Raw genomic sequence first — 16786 nt, 5'->3', positions numbered from 1 at the left:
ATGCCTTCCTCATTAAGCTTAATCATTTCTAGCTTTTGATTTAAAGTGAGAAACTTAGAGAATCTCTATTTCACTTGAACACTTATCCTGTAGGGTTATTATTTGGCCTAATATCAATATTGAGGCTTCCTAGGTAGCGCTAGTGATAAAGAACCCGCCTACCAATTGCAGGATACATAAGAGAGGTGGGTTTGATCTCTGGGTCAGGGAGATCCCCTAGAGGAGGGCATGGCAACCCACTCCAGTATTCTCCAGGGAGAATCCCATGGACAGAGGAGCCTTGCAGGCTGCAGTCCATGGGGTCTCAAAGAGTCAGACACAACTGAAGCAACTTGCCATGGGTTAGGGAATAGGGAAGTCTATGAAGAAGGAGAGAGATGGGGGAATGACTGGTTGGTGGCAGTCAAAACAACCACATTTTTTGAATTGAGGTATAGCTGATTTAACAATATTGTGTTAGTTATTGGCATACAGCAAAGTGACATATATATATTTCATATTCTTTTTCATTATAATTTATTATAGGATATTGAATATAGCTCCCTGTGCTTTACAGTAGGACCTTGTTTATGGTTTTTTTTTTTTTTTTAACTTTCATTTCTTTTATTTATTTATTTATTTTACTTTACAATATTGTATTGGTTTTGCCATACATTGACATGAATTTGCCATGGGTGTACATGTGTTCCCCATCCTGAACCTCCCTCCCACCTCCCTCCCCATCCCATCCCTCTGGGTCATCCCAGTGCACCAGCCCCAAGCACCCTGCATCATGCATTGAACCTGGACTGGCAATTCATTTCACATATGATAATATACATGTTTCAATGCCATTCTTCCACATCATCCCGCCATCACCCTCTCTCACAGAGTCCAAAAGACTGTTCTATACATCAGTGTCTCTTTTGCTGTCTCCCATACAGGGTTATCATTACCATCTTTCTAAATTCCATATATATGCATTAGTATACTGTATTGATGTTTTTCTTTCTGGATTACTTCACTCTATATAATAGGCTCCAGTTTCATCCACCTCATTAGAACTGATTCAAATGTATTATTTTTAATGGCTGAGTAAGATTCCATTGTGTATATGTACCACAGCTTTCTTATCCATTTGTCTGCTGATGGACATCTAAGTTGCTTCCATGTCCTGGCTATTATAAACAGTGCTGCGATGAACACTGGGGTACATGTGTCTCTTTCAATTCTGGTTTCCTTGGTGTGTATGCCCAGCAGTGGGATTGCTGGGTCATATGGCAGTTCTATTTTCAGTTTTTTAAGGAATCTCCACACTGTTCTCCATAGTGGCTGTACTAGTTTGCATTCCCACCAACAGTGTAAGAGGGTTCCCTTTTCTCAACACCCTCTCCAGCATCTATCACTTGTAGACTTTTGGATAGTGGCCATTCTGACTGGAGTGAAATGGTACCTCATTGTGATTTTGATTTGCATTTCTCTGATAATGAGTGATGTTGAGCATCCCTTCATGTTTGTTAGCCATCTGTATATCTTCTTTGGAGAAATGTCTGTTTAGTTCTTTGGCCCACTTTTTGATTGGGTCATTTATTTTCCTGGAATTGAGCTGTAGGAGTTGCTTGTATATTTTTGAGATTAATTCTTTGTCCGTTCCTTCATTTGCTATTATTTTCTCCCATTCTGAAGGCTGTCTTTTCACCTTTCTTATAGTTTCCTTTGTTGTGCAGAAGCGTTTAATTTTAATTAGGTCCCATTTGTTTATTTTTGCTTTTATTTCCATTACTCTAGCAGGTGGGTCACAGAGGATCCTGCTGTGATTTATGTCAGAGAGTGTTTTGCCTATGTTTTCCTCTAGGAGTTTTGTAGTTTCTGGTCTTACGTTTAGATCTTTAATCCATTTTGAGTTTATTTTTGTGTATGGTGTTAGAAGGCAATGGCACCCCACTCCAGTACTCTTGCCTGGAAAATCCCATGGATGGAGGAGCCTGGTAGGCTGCAGTCCATGGGGTCGCTAAGAGTCGGGCATGACTGAGCGACTTCACTTTCACTTTTCACTTTCATGCATTGGAGAAGGAAATGGCAACCCACTCCAGTGTTCTTGCCTGGAGAATCCCAGGGATGGGGGAGCTTGGTGGGCTGCCGTCTATGGGGTCGCACAGAGTCGGACACGACTGAAGTGACTTAGCAGCAGCAGCAGCATGGTGTTAGAAAGTGTTCTAGTTTCATTCTGTTACAAGTGGTTGATCAGTTTTCCCAGCACCATTTGTTAAAGAGATTGTCTTTTCTCCATTTTATATTCTTGCCTCCTTTGTCAAAGATAAGGTGTCCATAGATGCGTGGATTTATCTCTGGGCTTTCTATTCTGTTCCATTGATCTGTATTTCTGTCTTTGTGCCAGTACCATACTGTCTTGATGACGGTGGCTTTGTAGTAGAGCCTGAAGTCAGGCAGGTTGATTCCTCCAGCTCCATTCTTCTTTCTCAAGATTGCTTTGGCTATTCGAGGTTTTGTGTATTTCCATACAAATTGTGAAATTATTTGTTCTAGTTCTCTGAAAAATACCATTGGTAGCTTGATAGGTATGTATTTTATAATTAGTAATTTGTATCTGCTAATCCGAAACTCCTAATTTATCCCCGCCCTCTCTTTCTCCTTTGGTAACCATAATATTTGTTTTCTATGCCCATGAGTCTGTTTCTGTTTTGTAAGTTCATTTGTGTCATATTCTAGATTCCATATATAAGAGATATCACAAGATATTTATCTTTCTTTTCCTGACTTACTTCACTTAGTATGACAATCTCTAGATCTATCTATGTTGCTACAGAAGTCATTGTTTCATTTCTTTTTATGATTGAGTATGTATATATACCACATCTTCTTTATCCATTCATTAGAACACACACATCTTAAGTTCACCATCTTATATGGGAGAGGTTGATGGTGCACTGAAACAATTACAATAGTATCAAAAATCACTGATCACAGATCAGCACAACAAATACAACATTAATGAAAAAGTTTGAAATATTGCAAGAATTACAGAATGTGACGCAGAGACACAACGTGAGCAAATGCTGTTGGCAAAATGGCACCTTTTTGACTTGCTCGACACAGGGTTGCCACAAACCTTCAGCTTCTACAAAAAATATATTTGCAAAGCACAATAAAAAAACAAGGTATGCTTGTCTTTCTCAAACGTCCCTGTATTTTTAAAACTGCTCCCTTACCCAGGACATAAATGTAAATAAAGATTTAGTTGTAAGCATGGCTCAGCAGGCTCAGTAGAGCAATATTTATAATTGGAGGTTTGTATGTTTAAGGAACAAGTTCCAGCAAACCTAAAAGGAGCTAATAAATGCCTTTATATTTAAACTGTTTCCAGCCACAGGAGATACAAGGCTTCCCAACACACCTTTTACCCTTGACATGTTTAAAACATGCAGTTTTGTATATTGGCAAGTGGCCAGCGAAAAACACTTACTAGTACAACAGAAATTCACAACAGGAAAGTCTTAGAATAAGATAGACTTAGATGGGTCAGAAAACCATTGCAAGATAAAATTTGAAATTTCGGCTATGTCAAGGATTCTGGTATTAATACACAAATTATTTAAGGAGATGTGATTCCTTAAACTTACAATGTAAGAAACATTGTTGAAAACTCTGTTCAGGACTGAGCTAAGATGCATTCCACTTACCTCATCCCTCCTCCAGCATGACCGAGGAATTTACATGGGCAATGTGGGAGAGAGGCTTTAGATAGAGCATCCATCAATATTTCATTTCTAGAAGACATTCCATCCATGGTAATTCTTTTGCTCTATCAAGGTCCCTCTCGCCCGTTTTTTCTTCTTTTTTAATTTTCTGTTTGAATTTCAGTTGCAAATAATTGAATTAGTTATATTCCTTATGAGGCATATTATCACTTTTGTCCTTGCAAGTTCCTTCTTAATCTTTTTCTTTATATACTTATATATCAGTTAATTTAATTCCTGCTTTCCTTATGCCTCATTCTCTTCCAATAGACAGCTATTTTATTCTGTTTAATGCATATTCCCCAGCAGACAGCCTTCAGACTTCATCTTCACCATGAGCTCTCCTTGATCTCTGCCTGTCAGTCCACATTTCAGGCTCACACTACAGATATGGGCTTGCCTGCCTCCTTAATTGTGTGAGTTAATTCCTTTTAATAAGTGTATGTATATATATACACATACATACATATATATATATCTTCTACTGGGTCTGTTTTTCTGGAGAACCAGCCTAACACAATACTCCATGGAAGGAATCACCACATGTTGCCTACCCACTCTTTGTTCTCCTTTAAAATTTAGGTCATCACAGAAATGCCACAGTGAACATTCTCCTATATGTCCCTTTAAGATTCTGTGTAAGAGTTTTGGGGGGTTGGTTCTTAAAATGCTTTGCACACCCAGAGCCCCTTGTTTAAAGGGGAGGTCAGATCCCCTTCAGGAAGGACTCGGTGCCGCTGCTACAAGTACACACTATGCATCTTCCTCTAAATCTTCTCCCAAAGAAAACCAACCCAAAGAATGAGCATTTGAATTCAATAATTACTTGCTAGAAATAACAAAACTCAGTCAAAATTTCCCCTAGACGAATTGTCTTTAAAACTGTCTCTTAAAATGTCAAAAACATAGCAAATACCTGCTAAAATTTTCTAAACAGTTTTAAATTTCATTTAAATTTGCCATTAGGTGCCCTGATCACTAAAACCAGTTTTAAGTGACTTAACCCTTAATTATTTTCCATGGCCAAAACCTCATATTTATTTTAATCTATGGCTTCCTTGGACCATTTCTGTCTTTGCCTTCCCCAATCTATTCACTGTGGGGAAACTGAGGTGACCCAACTCAGAAGAGCTCTTGGTGGTGTCAAGGTTATATATCCTTGCTCCTTTCCAGCTTGAGCATCTATAATCCTAGACACAAACAACCCTTGCAGACCGAGGCAAACACAATGATTTGGAGGGCCCAAAGTCTTTGTGTTCAAATGGGACCTGAAGGAAATCTACATGTAATATATTGAAAGAAAGAAAAGCATATGAGAGTCTTACTCGTTATGCTTAACCAGACACATTTTTATTAGCAGTTGTCAGCAAAAGAGTCTCCTTAAAGACTTGGCAGCATCAAAAGTGGGGAAAAAAAAACCAGGAAGAAAGGCTTTGCTGAAGTGAAATGAAATGATAATACCAGGAAAGGCAAGCTACAGCATGGGCCATGCTTGCTGAAAGGTTATCCTCTATGAGATAGGACCTCAGGATAAATTTCCTCACCAGCACCTGGAGGAAATGTGGGACTGGACGCAGAGAAAAGTTAGCAAGCCGGCAGCGTTTGTGCTCAGCCGGAGTCAGGCACCATGGCTATGCACTTGTAGAAAGCAGCAGACTTTAGAGGAGGTGCTCCCTCAACAAAATGTTGCCTTGCAGAAGCTGGAGTCATAACTGGGTTGGCAGGAAGTCGGCAAGTAGGTGCCAGCTTTGCAGAGACTTGGGGTATTTGGTCGGAAGCAACTGGAGCCACCACTGGCTGATTTGCTGAAACCCGTCACACAGCAAGCTGGCTGGCAGGAAGGAGATTTGCAGCCACTTTGATTGCAGAAAGTGGGTTCTCCACCAGTTGGTTGGCCAGAAAGCACAGTGCCACAGGAAGCTGGTTTGCAAGAGTTGTTTACAGAACAAGGAGGTTGTCTGTTAGCCGCTGGCTGGCAGATGAAAGATGTGCATGGTGCAGGTTGATAGTGAAGTGTCTGGCAAGGGAAGGTCACACAGCATGCAGGACTGCAAGAACGGAACACACAAGTAGATGGCTGGCAGGGAACCATTTGGCAAGGCTTCAAAATGTAGCAGATCGGTTGGTAACAAAATGATTTGCAGGGCTGATCTTCACCATGAGTGGGCTGACATGAACCCACATGGCAGCAAGTTGGCTGGCACAGATTAGCCGCACAGACAGTTGGTAGGCAAGAAGTTTCAGGACAGGAAGTGACTTCAGGGCAGGCTGGCTGACAGGACCCAGCATCACAGCAGACTGATTGGTCACAAGCTGCCTGGCATGACTCAGATGTGTAGACACATTCCTGGCAGGAGCTTTGTTGGCAGGGGCCAGGTTCATAGCACTTTACCGAACTGCCGGTGGATTCCAAACAGGAGGGCTGGCATGAGCTAACTGGACCAGGAGACTGACCGGTGTCAGTTTCATAGCAGGCCGTGTAGGAGCAAATGGGGTGGCAAACAAAACCCACACAAGAAGTTGCTGGAAGGCAGGTAGGTTGGCAAGGAGCAGGTTCACAGCCACTTGGGGCACTGCCACATGGCTGACAGTTTTCTTGGCATGTAACCAGTTGCCATGTTCTGCTCCGACAGGAACCAGGCAAATGGATACCATGTTGGAAACTGCCACAACTGGAGCATACGGAGGTGGTGGGCACAGCTGGGATGGCAGTGGCGTCTCCAAGGCAACAGCTGTCCCCCATGGTGCCAGTGCTAACCTTCTCAGGAGGCTGCAACCTCAGTATACCTGAGATTGAAAAACATCTAATACATAAGGGCTTTTATAGTCCTTTGCTAGGGGTGTTGGCACAACAGAGCATCTTTCCTTGTTATTGTTTCCACCCATTTGCATATAAACATCTGATTAGCAGGCTTCAGGAGCCTGGGAGACATCATTCCCAGTTTAAGAATTCATCTGTTCAGAGAAAAACCCCATAATTCAAAAAGAAACATGCACCCCAATGTTGATTGCAGCACTATTTACAATAGCCAGGTCATGGAAGCAGTCTAAATGTCCATCAAGAGAAGAATGGATAGAGAAGATGTACATACATACAGTGGAATACTGCTCAGCCCTAAAAGGAATGAAATTGTGCCACTTGCAGAGACGTAGATGAACTTAGAGACTGTCATTATAGAGTGAAGTAAGTCAGAAAGAGAAAAACAAATATTGTATATTAACACATATATGTTGAATCTAGAAAATGGTATGTACTTAGTCGTTCAGTCATGTCCGACTCTGTGACTCCATGGACTGTAGCCCGCCAGGCTCCTCTGCCCATAGAGATTCTCCAGGCAAGAATACTGGAGTGGGTTGTCATGCCCTCCTCCAGGGGATCTTCCCAACCCAGGGATCAAACCCAGGTCTCCTGCATTGCAGGCAGATTCTTTACCACCTGAGCCACCAGGGAAGGCCAGAAAATGGTATAGGTGAACTTATTTGCAAAGCAGAAATAGAGACACAGACGTAGAAAATAAACATATGGATACCAAAGGGGAAAGGAATAGGTGGGATGCATTGAGAGACTGGGATTGATATATACGCACTACTACATATAAAATAGATAACTAATGAGAACCTAACTGTATAGCACTGGGAACTATACTCAACACTCTGTGGTGACCAAATAGGAAGGAAATCCAAGGAAGAGGGGATACATATATATATACCTGTGGCTGATTTACTTTGCTGTACAGCAGAAACTAACACAACATTGTAAAGCAACTCTACTATAATTAAAAAAAAAAAACTCATCTGTTGAGTTGGGGAGTTTTCACAGCCGAGTTTGGGTTCCTTGCTGCTGTGTCTGCTGCTCTGAGCTAAGCTGTCTCTTTTACAGCTTGTTCTCCAGCCTCCCTGAAGCAGGACTCTCCCCAGGTTAACCTCTCATCAAGAGGCCACAGCCCACTCTTCCACCAGCAATGCAGTTCCACACCATTTAGACAATCAGGAAGTGAAGCCCTGACCCAGTTGAGGGATGATAGTAGAGATGGCAAACAGAAAATCAAGGGGTGCCTCCCAAGCGATACTTCAGTGTCTCCACCTCTTTCTAGAATCTTCCTGTTTGGTTTCCTGAAACTCGGCTTTACTGGTACCACTAATAATAAGAACACTAGTACTGGCTTCCATTTATAGTGTTGACCAAAAAAATAAAACGCACAACCTAAAAGTTAAGAGTTATGTTTTATTTGGTGAGCATTCTGAAGACTTCAAACCTGGGACACAGCATCTCAGATACCACTGAGCAACTGTTCCAAAGAGGCGAGGGAGGAGTCGGGATATATAGCAGCTTTTGCAACAAAAGGTCAGATAGTCACAAAGTGAAATCACTATTGTTAATTTAAAAAAAATCAGACATATCAAATTAATGAAATTAGAGCTTTTCTGTATATGGGAAGATGCAAAGTCTGGACTTATTGAAATCATTCCTTTGAAATGCACCCCAGCTATCTGGGGCCGGTACCCTGTGTTTTCCTTATCCCGTGTCTCCTCAGGATACACTGTTAGGGCTGGCTGCAGCATATCAGGGCAGCTGTAATGTGGTGGTCTGATGGCTGCAACATCCTTTGTTTATTGACATGGCGGGCAATATTTTTTATTCATAATAGCATACTTACTATGTACCAGGCTCTTGACTGCATTTTTCAATTGAATCTTTGCAGTGATCCTACTTAGCAGATACGATTGTCACCATTACGTGAGAGGTAGCAAAACTAACTCAGAGAGTTTAAATCATGTTCCCAAACTTATGCCAGTAATAAGGGGCAGAAACCCCTAGATTCAAACCTAGGTTGGGCTGATCCCCAAACCTTTTATCTTAACCACCTGTTTAAACCTCCCAACTTTGGAGGTGGAGAGGAAGACTCTAAAACAATGACTGAAGGCTGACCAGCCACGCTGGTTCAAGCACAGGTGGTCTAGGTCCCATGCTAGGGATCCTCTGCGCACTCCAGTGACTGTAATCAACAGCTAGATCAAATGGGTATCAATACGCCCAAAGACAATCTTTTAACCTGTAAATTTAAAACTACAAAATGTTTCATTAAGAAAGATTAAACTCATACTATGGAGTCAATAGCATGTCAATTCTGTAAATATGAAACACAATAACTAGAAGGACATCTCTGCAAAGAGGCTTTTGTGTTAAATCGACCTCATCCAAAAGAGATTCATGAGTGACTTTCCCCTCCTCTTTTGGGCTGGTCCAGACTCTGCATCACTGGCCAACTTCAGCATCCCACACTCATCCATGTCCTGCCCTGGTTCACGCTGAAGATACAAGATGGGATAGAGATCGTGGGTTTGGGGTGCAGATGGGGCTTGTCTTGATTTCTGGCTCTGCTGCAAACTCAGTCTGCTGGGCATGTTAGCTCATTACCCATGAGTTCAAAGTACTGAGAGTTAATCAACTGCATGGCTACTGCTCAGGTTATTTTTATTATTATAGTCTGCCTCACAATTTTCAAAGTACCCATGACAAAATGGCTTCTCTTCATTCTTGCTTTAAAACAATGAGAAATTTTTTTGATCACAATGCCTGAAAAATCCTCACCCTTGTCGTAAAAATGTGTTTCTTCAACAATTGCTTTTCATGCTATGGCATCAGTCACTTCTTTTGCCCTCCGTCTCATTGCTACTCATTTTAGCATCTTGCAGACTTCAGGGATCCCTGCCCTATGTTTTATTCCTCAAAGTCTACATCCCAAAACTCTCATCTGTCAAGGGGAACTACTTTTGGTCTTACCAAACAGGTCAATCAAAATGAGAACATGAACATATTTGAGAAAGCATGAAAATTTCAATCTGAAAAACTGTAATACCCTATACCCATACATACCACATTTACTGTTTCAAAGTAATCCATTTTTACATCAATTTTTCTCTGATTCTGCTCTTGCCTCCCTTCTTGGTAAAGAAACATCTCAATAGGTTCAAAAAAGGGCACAAACTTTCAGCTGTAAGATGAATAAGGTCTGAAGATCTAATGGAAAGCATGGAGACTATAGTTGATAACTCTGCATCATATAATAGAAATTTGCCAAAAGAACTTAAGTGTTCTCACCAAAAAAAAAAAAAAAGGTAAATATGTGAGGTGATGAATGTGTTGGCTAGATGGGAGGAATCCTTCCACAATATGTATGTATATCAAATCATTACAGTGTACACTTTAAATTATCTCAAAATTTTGTCCGTTCTTTCTGAATAAACTGAAGGAAAAAAAAAAAAGTTCTCAATAGAAACAACTTTGATTTTGCTATGGTCCAAGGCACTGCTGCTGCTAAGTCGCTTCAGTCGTGTCCGACTCTGTGCGACCCCATAGACGGCAGCCCACCAGGCTCCCCCATCCCTGGGATTTTCCAGGCAAGAACACTGGAGTGGGTTGCCATTTCCGTCTCCAATGCATGAAAGTGAAAAGTGAAAGTGAAGTTGCTCAGTCTTGTCCGACTCTTAGCGACCCCATGGACTGCAGTCCACCAGGCCCCTCCATCCATGGGATTTTCCAGGCAAGAGTACTGGAGTGGGGTGCCGTTGCCTTCTCCATCCAAGGCACTAAAGACATCTATCACAAAGGACTGTTGTGGTCACATCAAGAAATATGCTGATGCATTAAAAACACCAGCTTGGACAGAACAGGATTTTAATCATTTATGTTACTTACCAGCTGTGAATATCCTGAATTTTGTGTTTGTCATTTCCTTGTGAATAGATAGATTGAGATAAAATCATATATATAGATATGTAATATATTTTATAATATATATATTTGTAAATATATATATATTATATATACATGTGTGTATACATATATGTATTTGTGGGTATATTGTTATTGAGCTTTAAATATACATATGACCTCTGCAGGGGCTTCCCAGGTAGTTCAGGTGGTAAAGAATCCACCTGCAATGCAGAAGACCCTGGTTTGATACCTGGGTTGGGAAGTTCCCCTGGAAAAGGGATAGGCTACCCACTCCAGTATTCTTGGGCTTCACTGGTGGCTCAGACAGTAAAGCATCTGCCTGTGATGTGGGAGACCTGAGTTCGATCCCTGGGTTGGGAAGATCCCTTGGAAGAGGGCATGGCAACCCACTCCAGTATTCTTTCCTGGAGAATCCCCATGGACAGAGGAGCCTGGTGAGCTACAGTCTATGGGGTCGCAAAGAGTTGGACATGACTGAGTGACTAAGCACAGCACACAGCACGACCTCTGGAGCTTTTTCTATCAGTCAACATTGCAGTGCTAAGGATCACTCATTTTGTGGCACGTAGCCTTTGTCCAGCTGTTCTCACTACAGCATGATATTCTGTTGTGTGAATGAATATACCACAATTTTCTTATCTGTGTTAACAGGCATTTGGATTGCTTGTCCTTCATATTCTTCACCCTTAAAATAGGGGAAAAGAAATCTTACCTCACAGAATTTCTATAAATTCTTTACATAAAACACTGGGTCTATGTTAGGCGGAGAGATTTAAAAATCTGGCCAACTCATCTCTTGACTCTGGAAGGAGATAAAGATAGATCCCAATGGCTGAATGAGACAGTAACTTGAATACCAAAGTGCAGGACAAGTTTCACTTTTGAGTTTCTCCCTCTGTCCTTGTCTAACCCAATGGCTCTCAAACAGGGGTGATTTTTGCCCCTCCCCTCTGGAGGTGGGCACTTTTTGCCAATGTCTGGAGCCATTTTCGGTCATCACACTCAGGGGATGTTACTAGCATCTCGTTGGTGAAGCCAGGGATACTGCTTAATATCTTATGATACAAAGAACAGTCTCCACAACAAAGAATTATCCAGCCCAAAATGTAAATGGTACCAAAGTTGAGAAGCCCTGAGCTATTTCCTCTTGTAATTAGGATAGCCCATGCTGCACCTTGAGGACAAGGGATAGACCTTTGACCCATGCACTAAGTACAAGGGGTTTATTGAAGAATCCTTGCATCCCTGGGATAAAGCCCACTTGGTCATGGTGTATGATCTTTTTAATGTGTTGTTGGATTCTGATTGCTAGAATTTTGTTAAGGATTTTTGCATCTGTCTTCATCAGTGATATTGGCCTGTAGTTTTCTTTTTTTGTGGGATCTTTGTCAGGTTTTGGTATTAGGGTGATGGTGGCCTCATAGAATGAGTTTGGAAGTTTACCATCCTCTGCAATTTTCTGGAAGAGTTTGAGCAGGATAGGTGTTAGCTCTTCTCTAAATTTTTGGTAGAATTCAGCTGTGAAGCCGTCTGGACCTGGGCTTTTGTTTGCTGGAAGATTTTTGATTACAGTTTCAGTTTCCGTGCTTGTGATGGGTCTGTTAAGATTTTCTATTTCTTCCTGGTCGAGTTTTGGAAAGTTGTACTTTTCTAAGAATTTGTCCATTTCTTCCACGTTGTCCATTTTATTGGCATATAATTGTTGATAGTTCTCTCTTATGATCCTTGGTATTTCTGTGTTGTCTGTTGTGATCTCTCCATTTTCATTTCTAATTTTATTGATTTGATTTTTCTCCCTTTGTTTCTTGATGAGTCTGGCTAATGGTTTGTCAATTTTATTTATCCTTTCAAAAAGCAGCTTTTGGTTTTGTTGATTTTTGCTATGATCTCTTTTGTTTCTTTTGCATTTATTTCTGCTCTAAGTTTTAAGATTTCTTGCCTTCTACTAACCCTGGGGTTCTTCATTTCTTCCTTTTCTAGTTGCTTTAGGTGTAGAGTTAGGTTATTTATTTGACTTTTTTCTCCACCGGCAGAATACCTACAGGTAAAAACAAATATCTGGGAGGAAAAAGTATTAACAAAAGGAAGTTCAAAAAGATGGCTTCAGGCGGGTGGCGGCAGGGCGCCAGGCGGGCTCAGTAGAAGCAGACAGTGTGCAGGGAGGTCCTGCCGCTCTTCTCCTCGAACTCCTGCAGCAGCTCGTCGATCTCGTTCTCCATGTCCTCCGTGTGCTGGATACACTGGCAGAGCTCGCAGATGAGGAACGCCCCCAGCGTGGCCTTCTCATGGTTGTCCTGGATGTCCACGTTGATCACGTGCACGGGCTGGCAGGTCTCCTGCTCCCTGGAATTCAGATCTTCCACCGCCTGGTCGTACACTCGCTCTTCACAGGTGAGGATCAGGTCAAACACGTCTTTGCAGTTCTGGAACCTTTCTGGCCGGGGCTTGATCCTCTTATTTCTGTCCAGCATGTGTAAAATGCCATTCTGCGTATAGAGTTCTTTGTCTTTCCTAAGGAGATCGTTGTACATCTGGTCATATGTGGTTTTGAAATCATAAACGTTTGGTTTGTCCGGTGCTGGTCCTGGAAGCTTCACGTGAGTTCCTGTTTCGAAGGACCGGACGCTGAATCCTCGTTTGCTGAGGATGTTGTGCGCCTCCATGCTCCGGTTCTGGTTGCTCGAGCACACCACCGCCACCCGCAGTGGCGACGACGGCATGGCGGCAGCCGCACCTTCTGCGACTCCCGCTTCGGGACTCCCACCCAGCCGCGCCGCTTCCGCACGAGCAAGACGGCGGCCTCCAGTACAAGGGGTTTAAAGAGACTACTGTAAATAGACTCTGTCCTTGCAGATTGAAAGACACATATAGAATCTACATAAAAAGTGTGTCCTATAGAGACTGAGATAACATATCAGAGCTCTGGCACAAGAAATCTAGGTTACTTTCTTTATTGTAAGTATGACCTCCCCACTTGTTTTCATGCTATTGTGGACCCCAAAGCCCTTGGTTTCCCCCTCGTTTTCCCTATATCCAAGTCCATGTTTCACCATTCGGGTCTCCACACCAAGGCCAGAGGGACGTTCCAAAACCCAGTAGTCTTCATGTCACTGCCCTGCATATGATCCCTCAATACCTTCTCATCAGCCCTGCACCAAACTCAGATGACTCTGTCTAGCACACAAGGCTGATGAGGGCAGGCCACTGTTTACTTATCTGACCTCAGAGTTCACTACTCTTCTAAGCACACCTCTGCCCACACTTGGCTTAATGAGTAGTGTGGTAGTGTGCTTACAAGCTCCATTCAGTTGTATATGTTTCCTCTGCCTAGGAAGCTCTTCCTTCCTAGTTTCTAACTGGTTAATTCCTACTTGTGCTAAAAGATTCAGCTTCAGTATTATCTCTCCCAAGAGTAATTCCCTGTTTCTCTCCATGCCCTGCCAAGTTCACAGTACTGCATGCCTGCCTCTACCCCAGGACTTAGCACAGTGGACGAAGTAATTGCCTCTCTGCCTATCTCCCCATCAGAGAATAAGCTTCCTGAGAGTGGACTGAAGCGTCTATCTTTTCATTCCCAGAACTCATCTCAGTCCCTGGCATCTAACAGCTATCTAGCAAAGCTTCTTGGATGGAGGGAGTGGGGGATGGATGGATGGATGGATGGATGGACGGACAGATGGATGAATAGATGAATAAAGCTGCTCTCAAAGATGAAGCAAGTCAGCTGATGAGAATATGACATGAACAAGACATAAATGATAAGAGTCTGTTACTTCAACTTTAACCATGTTTATTGGACAGCTAAATATCTTTACATCATGGAAGAGGTCTCCAAGGAAGAGGAGCCCACACAGCAAGGGAGCACATGAGTGAGGACAGAAAAATATTTATTCCAGGAAAGAGACTTGAGATGATACAGCAAAGCAGACTTTCTCAGCTCAATGGCAGTAGCAGAAAGGGACCCAGAATGTCCCCATCTCGTGCCCAGGAATCGCCATTTGGGCCATTAGGAGACTGACATTTCTGATGAGTTCTTTGAAGCATAAGCAAATGGCAAGTGATGGTGCAGAAAGAAAAAGATTTTAAGTCAGAATGAGCTTTGGGGAAAGCAGACAAATTTTCTATCTACCCGGAGGCATGCATTGCAGGAATTGGTTGGCCAGGGCTGGTTCAGCAGTTGGTAGGCTTGGTGGCAGCAGGCTGGCTGACTGCAGCCTCGTGGGTGGTGGGGCTGGTGGGCTTGGCCTCAGTGGGCTGGCAGGGACTGGCCTCTGAGACCTCCGTCTTGCAGGGAGTTGAGTCAGCACAATCCGGTTGGCTGGAAGTGGACTTTTTGCAATCACGTTTGCAGGAGTCAGCACAAGGCAAGCGGGAGCAGACGGGTTGGTAAGGGACAGAAGTGACGCAGGCTGGACGGCGCAGGATGGAGCAATATGGGCGGTAGCAGGCCGGGCGGTAGGAGATGGATGTCAAATATGGCTGCCTATAGGTGATTGGTCCAGAGCAGATTGGGCGGCAAATCGGGCGGTAGGAGATTGAAGTAGTACAGGGTTGTTTGCAAGAGCTAGGTATGTAGAAAGTTCGCGAGCAAGTTGGCTGGCAGACGGCAGATGCAGAAGACCCCGGGCGGCAGGAGAGAGGTCGGCAAGATGGAGGCTCACAGGAGATGGACCGACTGCGCTTGACTACGTAGCAGGTAGGTTGACATGGCCTGGGCACATAGACACTTGGTAAGCAGGGGCTGGGCTCAGAGCAGATGGGTTGGCAGAGGCTGGAGACACAGCAAGAGGGCTCCTGGCAAGTGCTGGAGACACAAGGTGGCTCACAAGGGCTTGAAACACAGCAGACCGGACGGACACAGATGGGCTCACAGACCAGAGACACACGTGTGGCTGACTGGCAGATGCTGGGCTCTGAGCAAGATGGCTCACAAGGACTGGAGTCACAGCAGGCAGACTGGCAGCTACTGGCCACAGAGCAGATAGATGGACAGCATCTGACACCAGAGGACACAGGCTGATAGCAACTGGGCTCACAGATCACTGGCTGGCAGCAGCTGGGTTTGCAGAGGATGGGCTGGCAGGAAGTGGGTACGCAGAAGACTCGTTGGCCAGGAGGGACCTCACAGCACACAGGCTGGGCACAGCTGCTCACAGAGCAAGAGGGCTCACAGATGGTGGCCTCACAGCTCACAGGCTGGGCACAGCTGCCCACAGAGCAAGAGGGCTCACAAATGGTGGCCTCACAGCTCACAGGCTGGGCACAGCTGCTCACAGAGCAAGAGGGCTCACAAATGGTGGCCTCACAGCTCACAGGCTGGGCGCAGCTGCTCACAGGACAGGCAGGCTTACAGATGGTGGCCTCATAGCTCACGGGCTTGGCACAGCTGCTCACTGGGCAAGAGGGCTCACAGATGGTGGCCTCATAGCACACAGGCTGGGCACAGCTGATTACGGGACAGGCAGGCTCACAGATGGTGGCCTCACAGCTCACGGGCTTGGCACAGCTGCTCACAGGGCAAGAGGGCTCACAGATGGTGGCCTTGTAGTACACAGGCTGGGCACAGCTGCTCACAGAGCAAGAGGGCTCACAGATGGTGGCTTCACAGCACACAGGCTGGGCGCAGCTGCTCATGGGGCAAGAGGGCTCACAGATGGTGGCCTTGTAGCACACAGGCTGGGTACAGCTGATTACGGGACAGGCAGGCTCACAGATGGTGGCCTCACAGCTCACAGGCTGGGCACAGCTGCTCACAGGACAGGCAGGCTCACAGATGGTGGTCTCACAGCACACAGGCTGGGCACAGCTGCTCGCAGAACAGGAGGGCTGACAGCATTGTGGGTCACAGCTGGATGATCCGCAGCTATCTTGACAAGTCACCAGCTGCCACGTCTGGCTCCGGCAGGAACTGGGCAAGTAAACAGGCCCTCTGAAGCTCACCTCAGTGGAGCAAAGGGAGATGGCTGGCACCGAGGGGCATTTCCTAGAGCAGCAGTTTCCAGACATGGTGGAGTTGCCTCTGCTCCCTTGCCAGTGCTGAGAGGTTGCTGCCTGACTGGGGCAGCTCTCCAGAGCCCTCACTTTTATACCCCCAACCCTGGCACGTGCTGTTTTGAGCCCCCACATCTTTTCCTCATTGCTGTTTGGGCCAGTTTTCAGAGAAACATCTTATTATGCCACGGTTTGTTGATCTGGAAGCTGTTTACCTACCCATAAAGAAGCTGTTTGTTTATTGACTTGCTAACTTTGGAATCCTTGGAGCTACAGGTCATCTTGAAATAAGCATCATCGCCTCCAAGCTGAATGATCT

The 16786-nt window shown here is 44.3% G+C and overlaps 3 protein-coding genes across 3 annotated transcripts; all 3 read right to left on the bottom strand.

Moving 5' to 3' along the window:
• Positions 1–5412: 5412 nt before the first annotated feature.
• Positions 5413–6480, bottom strand: KRTAP29-1 (keratin associated like protein 29-1). The gene has a single exon (XM_055579618.1). It carries the CDS (start codon positions 6478–6480, stop codon positions 5413–5415), a length of 1068 nt encoding a protein of 355 aa, XP_055435593.1.
• Positions 6481–12504: 6024 nt separating this feature from the next.
• On the bottom strand, positions 12505–13275 carry LOC129651231 (RNA polymerase II subunit A C-terminal domain phosphatase SSU72-like). The gene has a single exon (XM_055579932.1). It carries the CDS (start codon positions 13194–13196, stop codon positions 12612–12614), a length of 585 nt encoding a protein of 194 aa, XP_055435907.1. The 5' UTR covers positions 13197–13275; the 3' UTR covers positions 12505–12611.
• A 1371-nt stretch (positions 13276–14646) lies between these two features.
• Positions 14647–16482, bottom strand: LOC129651230 (keratin-associated protein 16-1). Its single transcript, XM_055579930.1, has 2 exons — positions 16028–16482; positions 14647–15802 (listed from the first exon to the last, which is right to left on the bottom strand). The coding sequence occupies exons 1-2, from the start codon at positions 16480–16482 to the stop codon at positions 14647–14649; spliced, it is 1611 nt and encodes a 536-aa protein (XP_055435905.1).
• Positions 16483–16786: the final 304 nt, after the last annotated feature.

The sequence above is a fragment of the Bubalus kerabau genome, chromosome 4, assembly GCF_029407905.1.
Source record: "Bubalus kerabau isolate K-KA32 ecotype Philippines breed swamp buffalo chromosome 4, PCC_UOA_SB_1v2, whole genome shotgun sequence".
Taxonomy (NCBI): domain Eukaryota; kingdom Metazoa; phylum Chordata; class Mammalia; order Artiodactyla; family Bovidae; genus Bubalus; species Bubalus kerabau.
The sequence above is the reverse complement of the archived record's forward strand: the minus strand, read 5'-3'. Positions and strand labels throughout refer to the sequence as shown.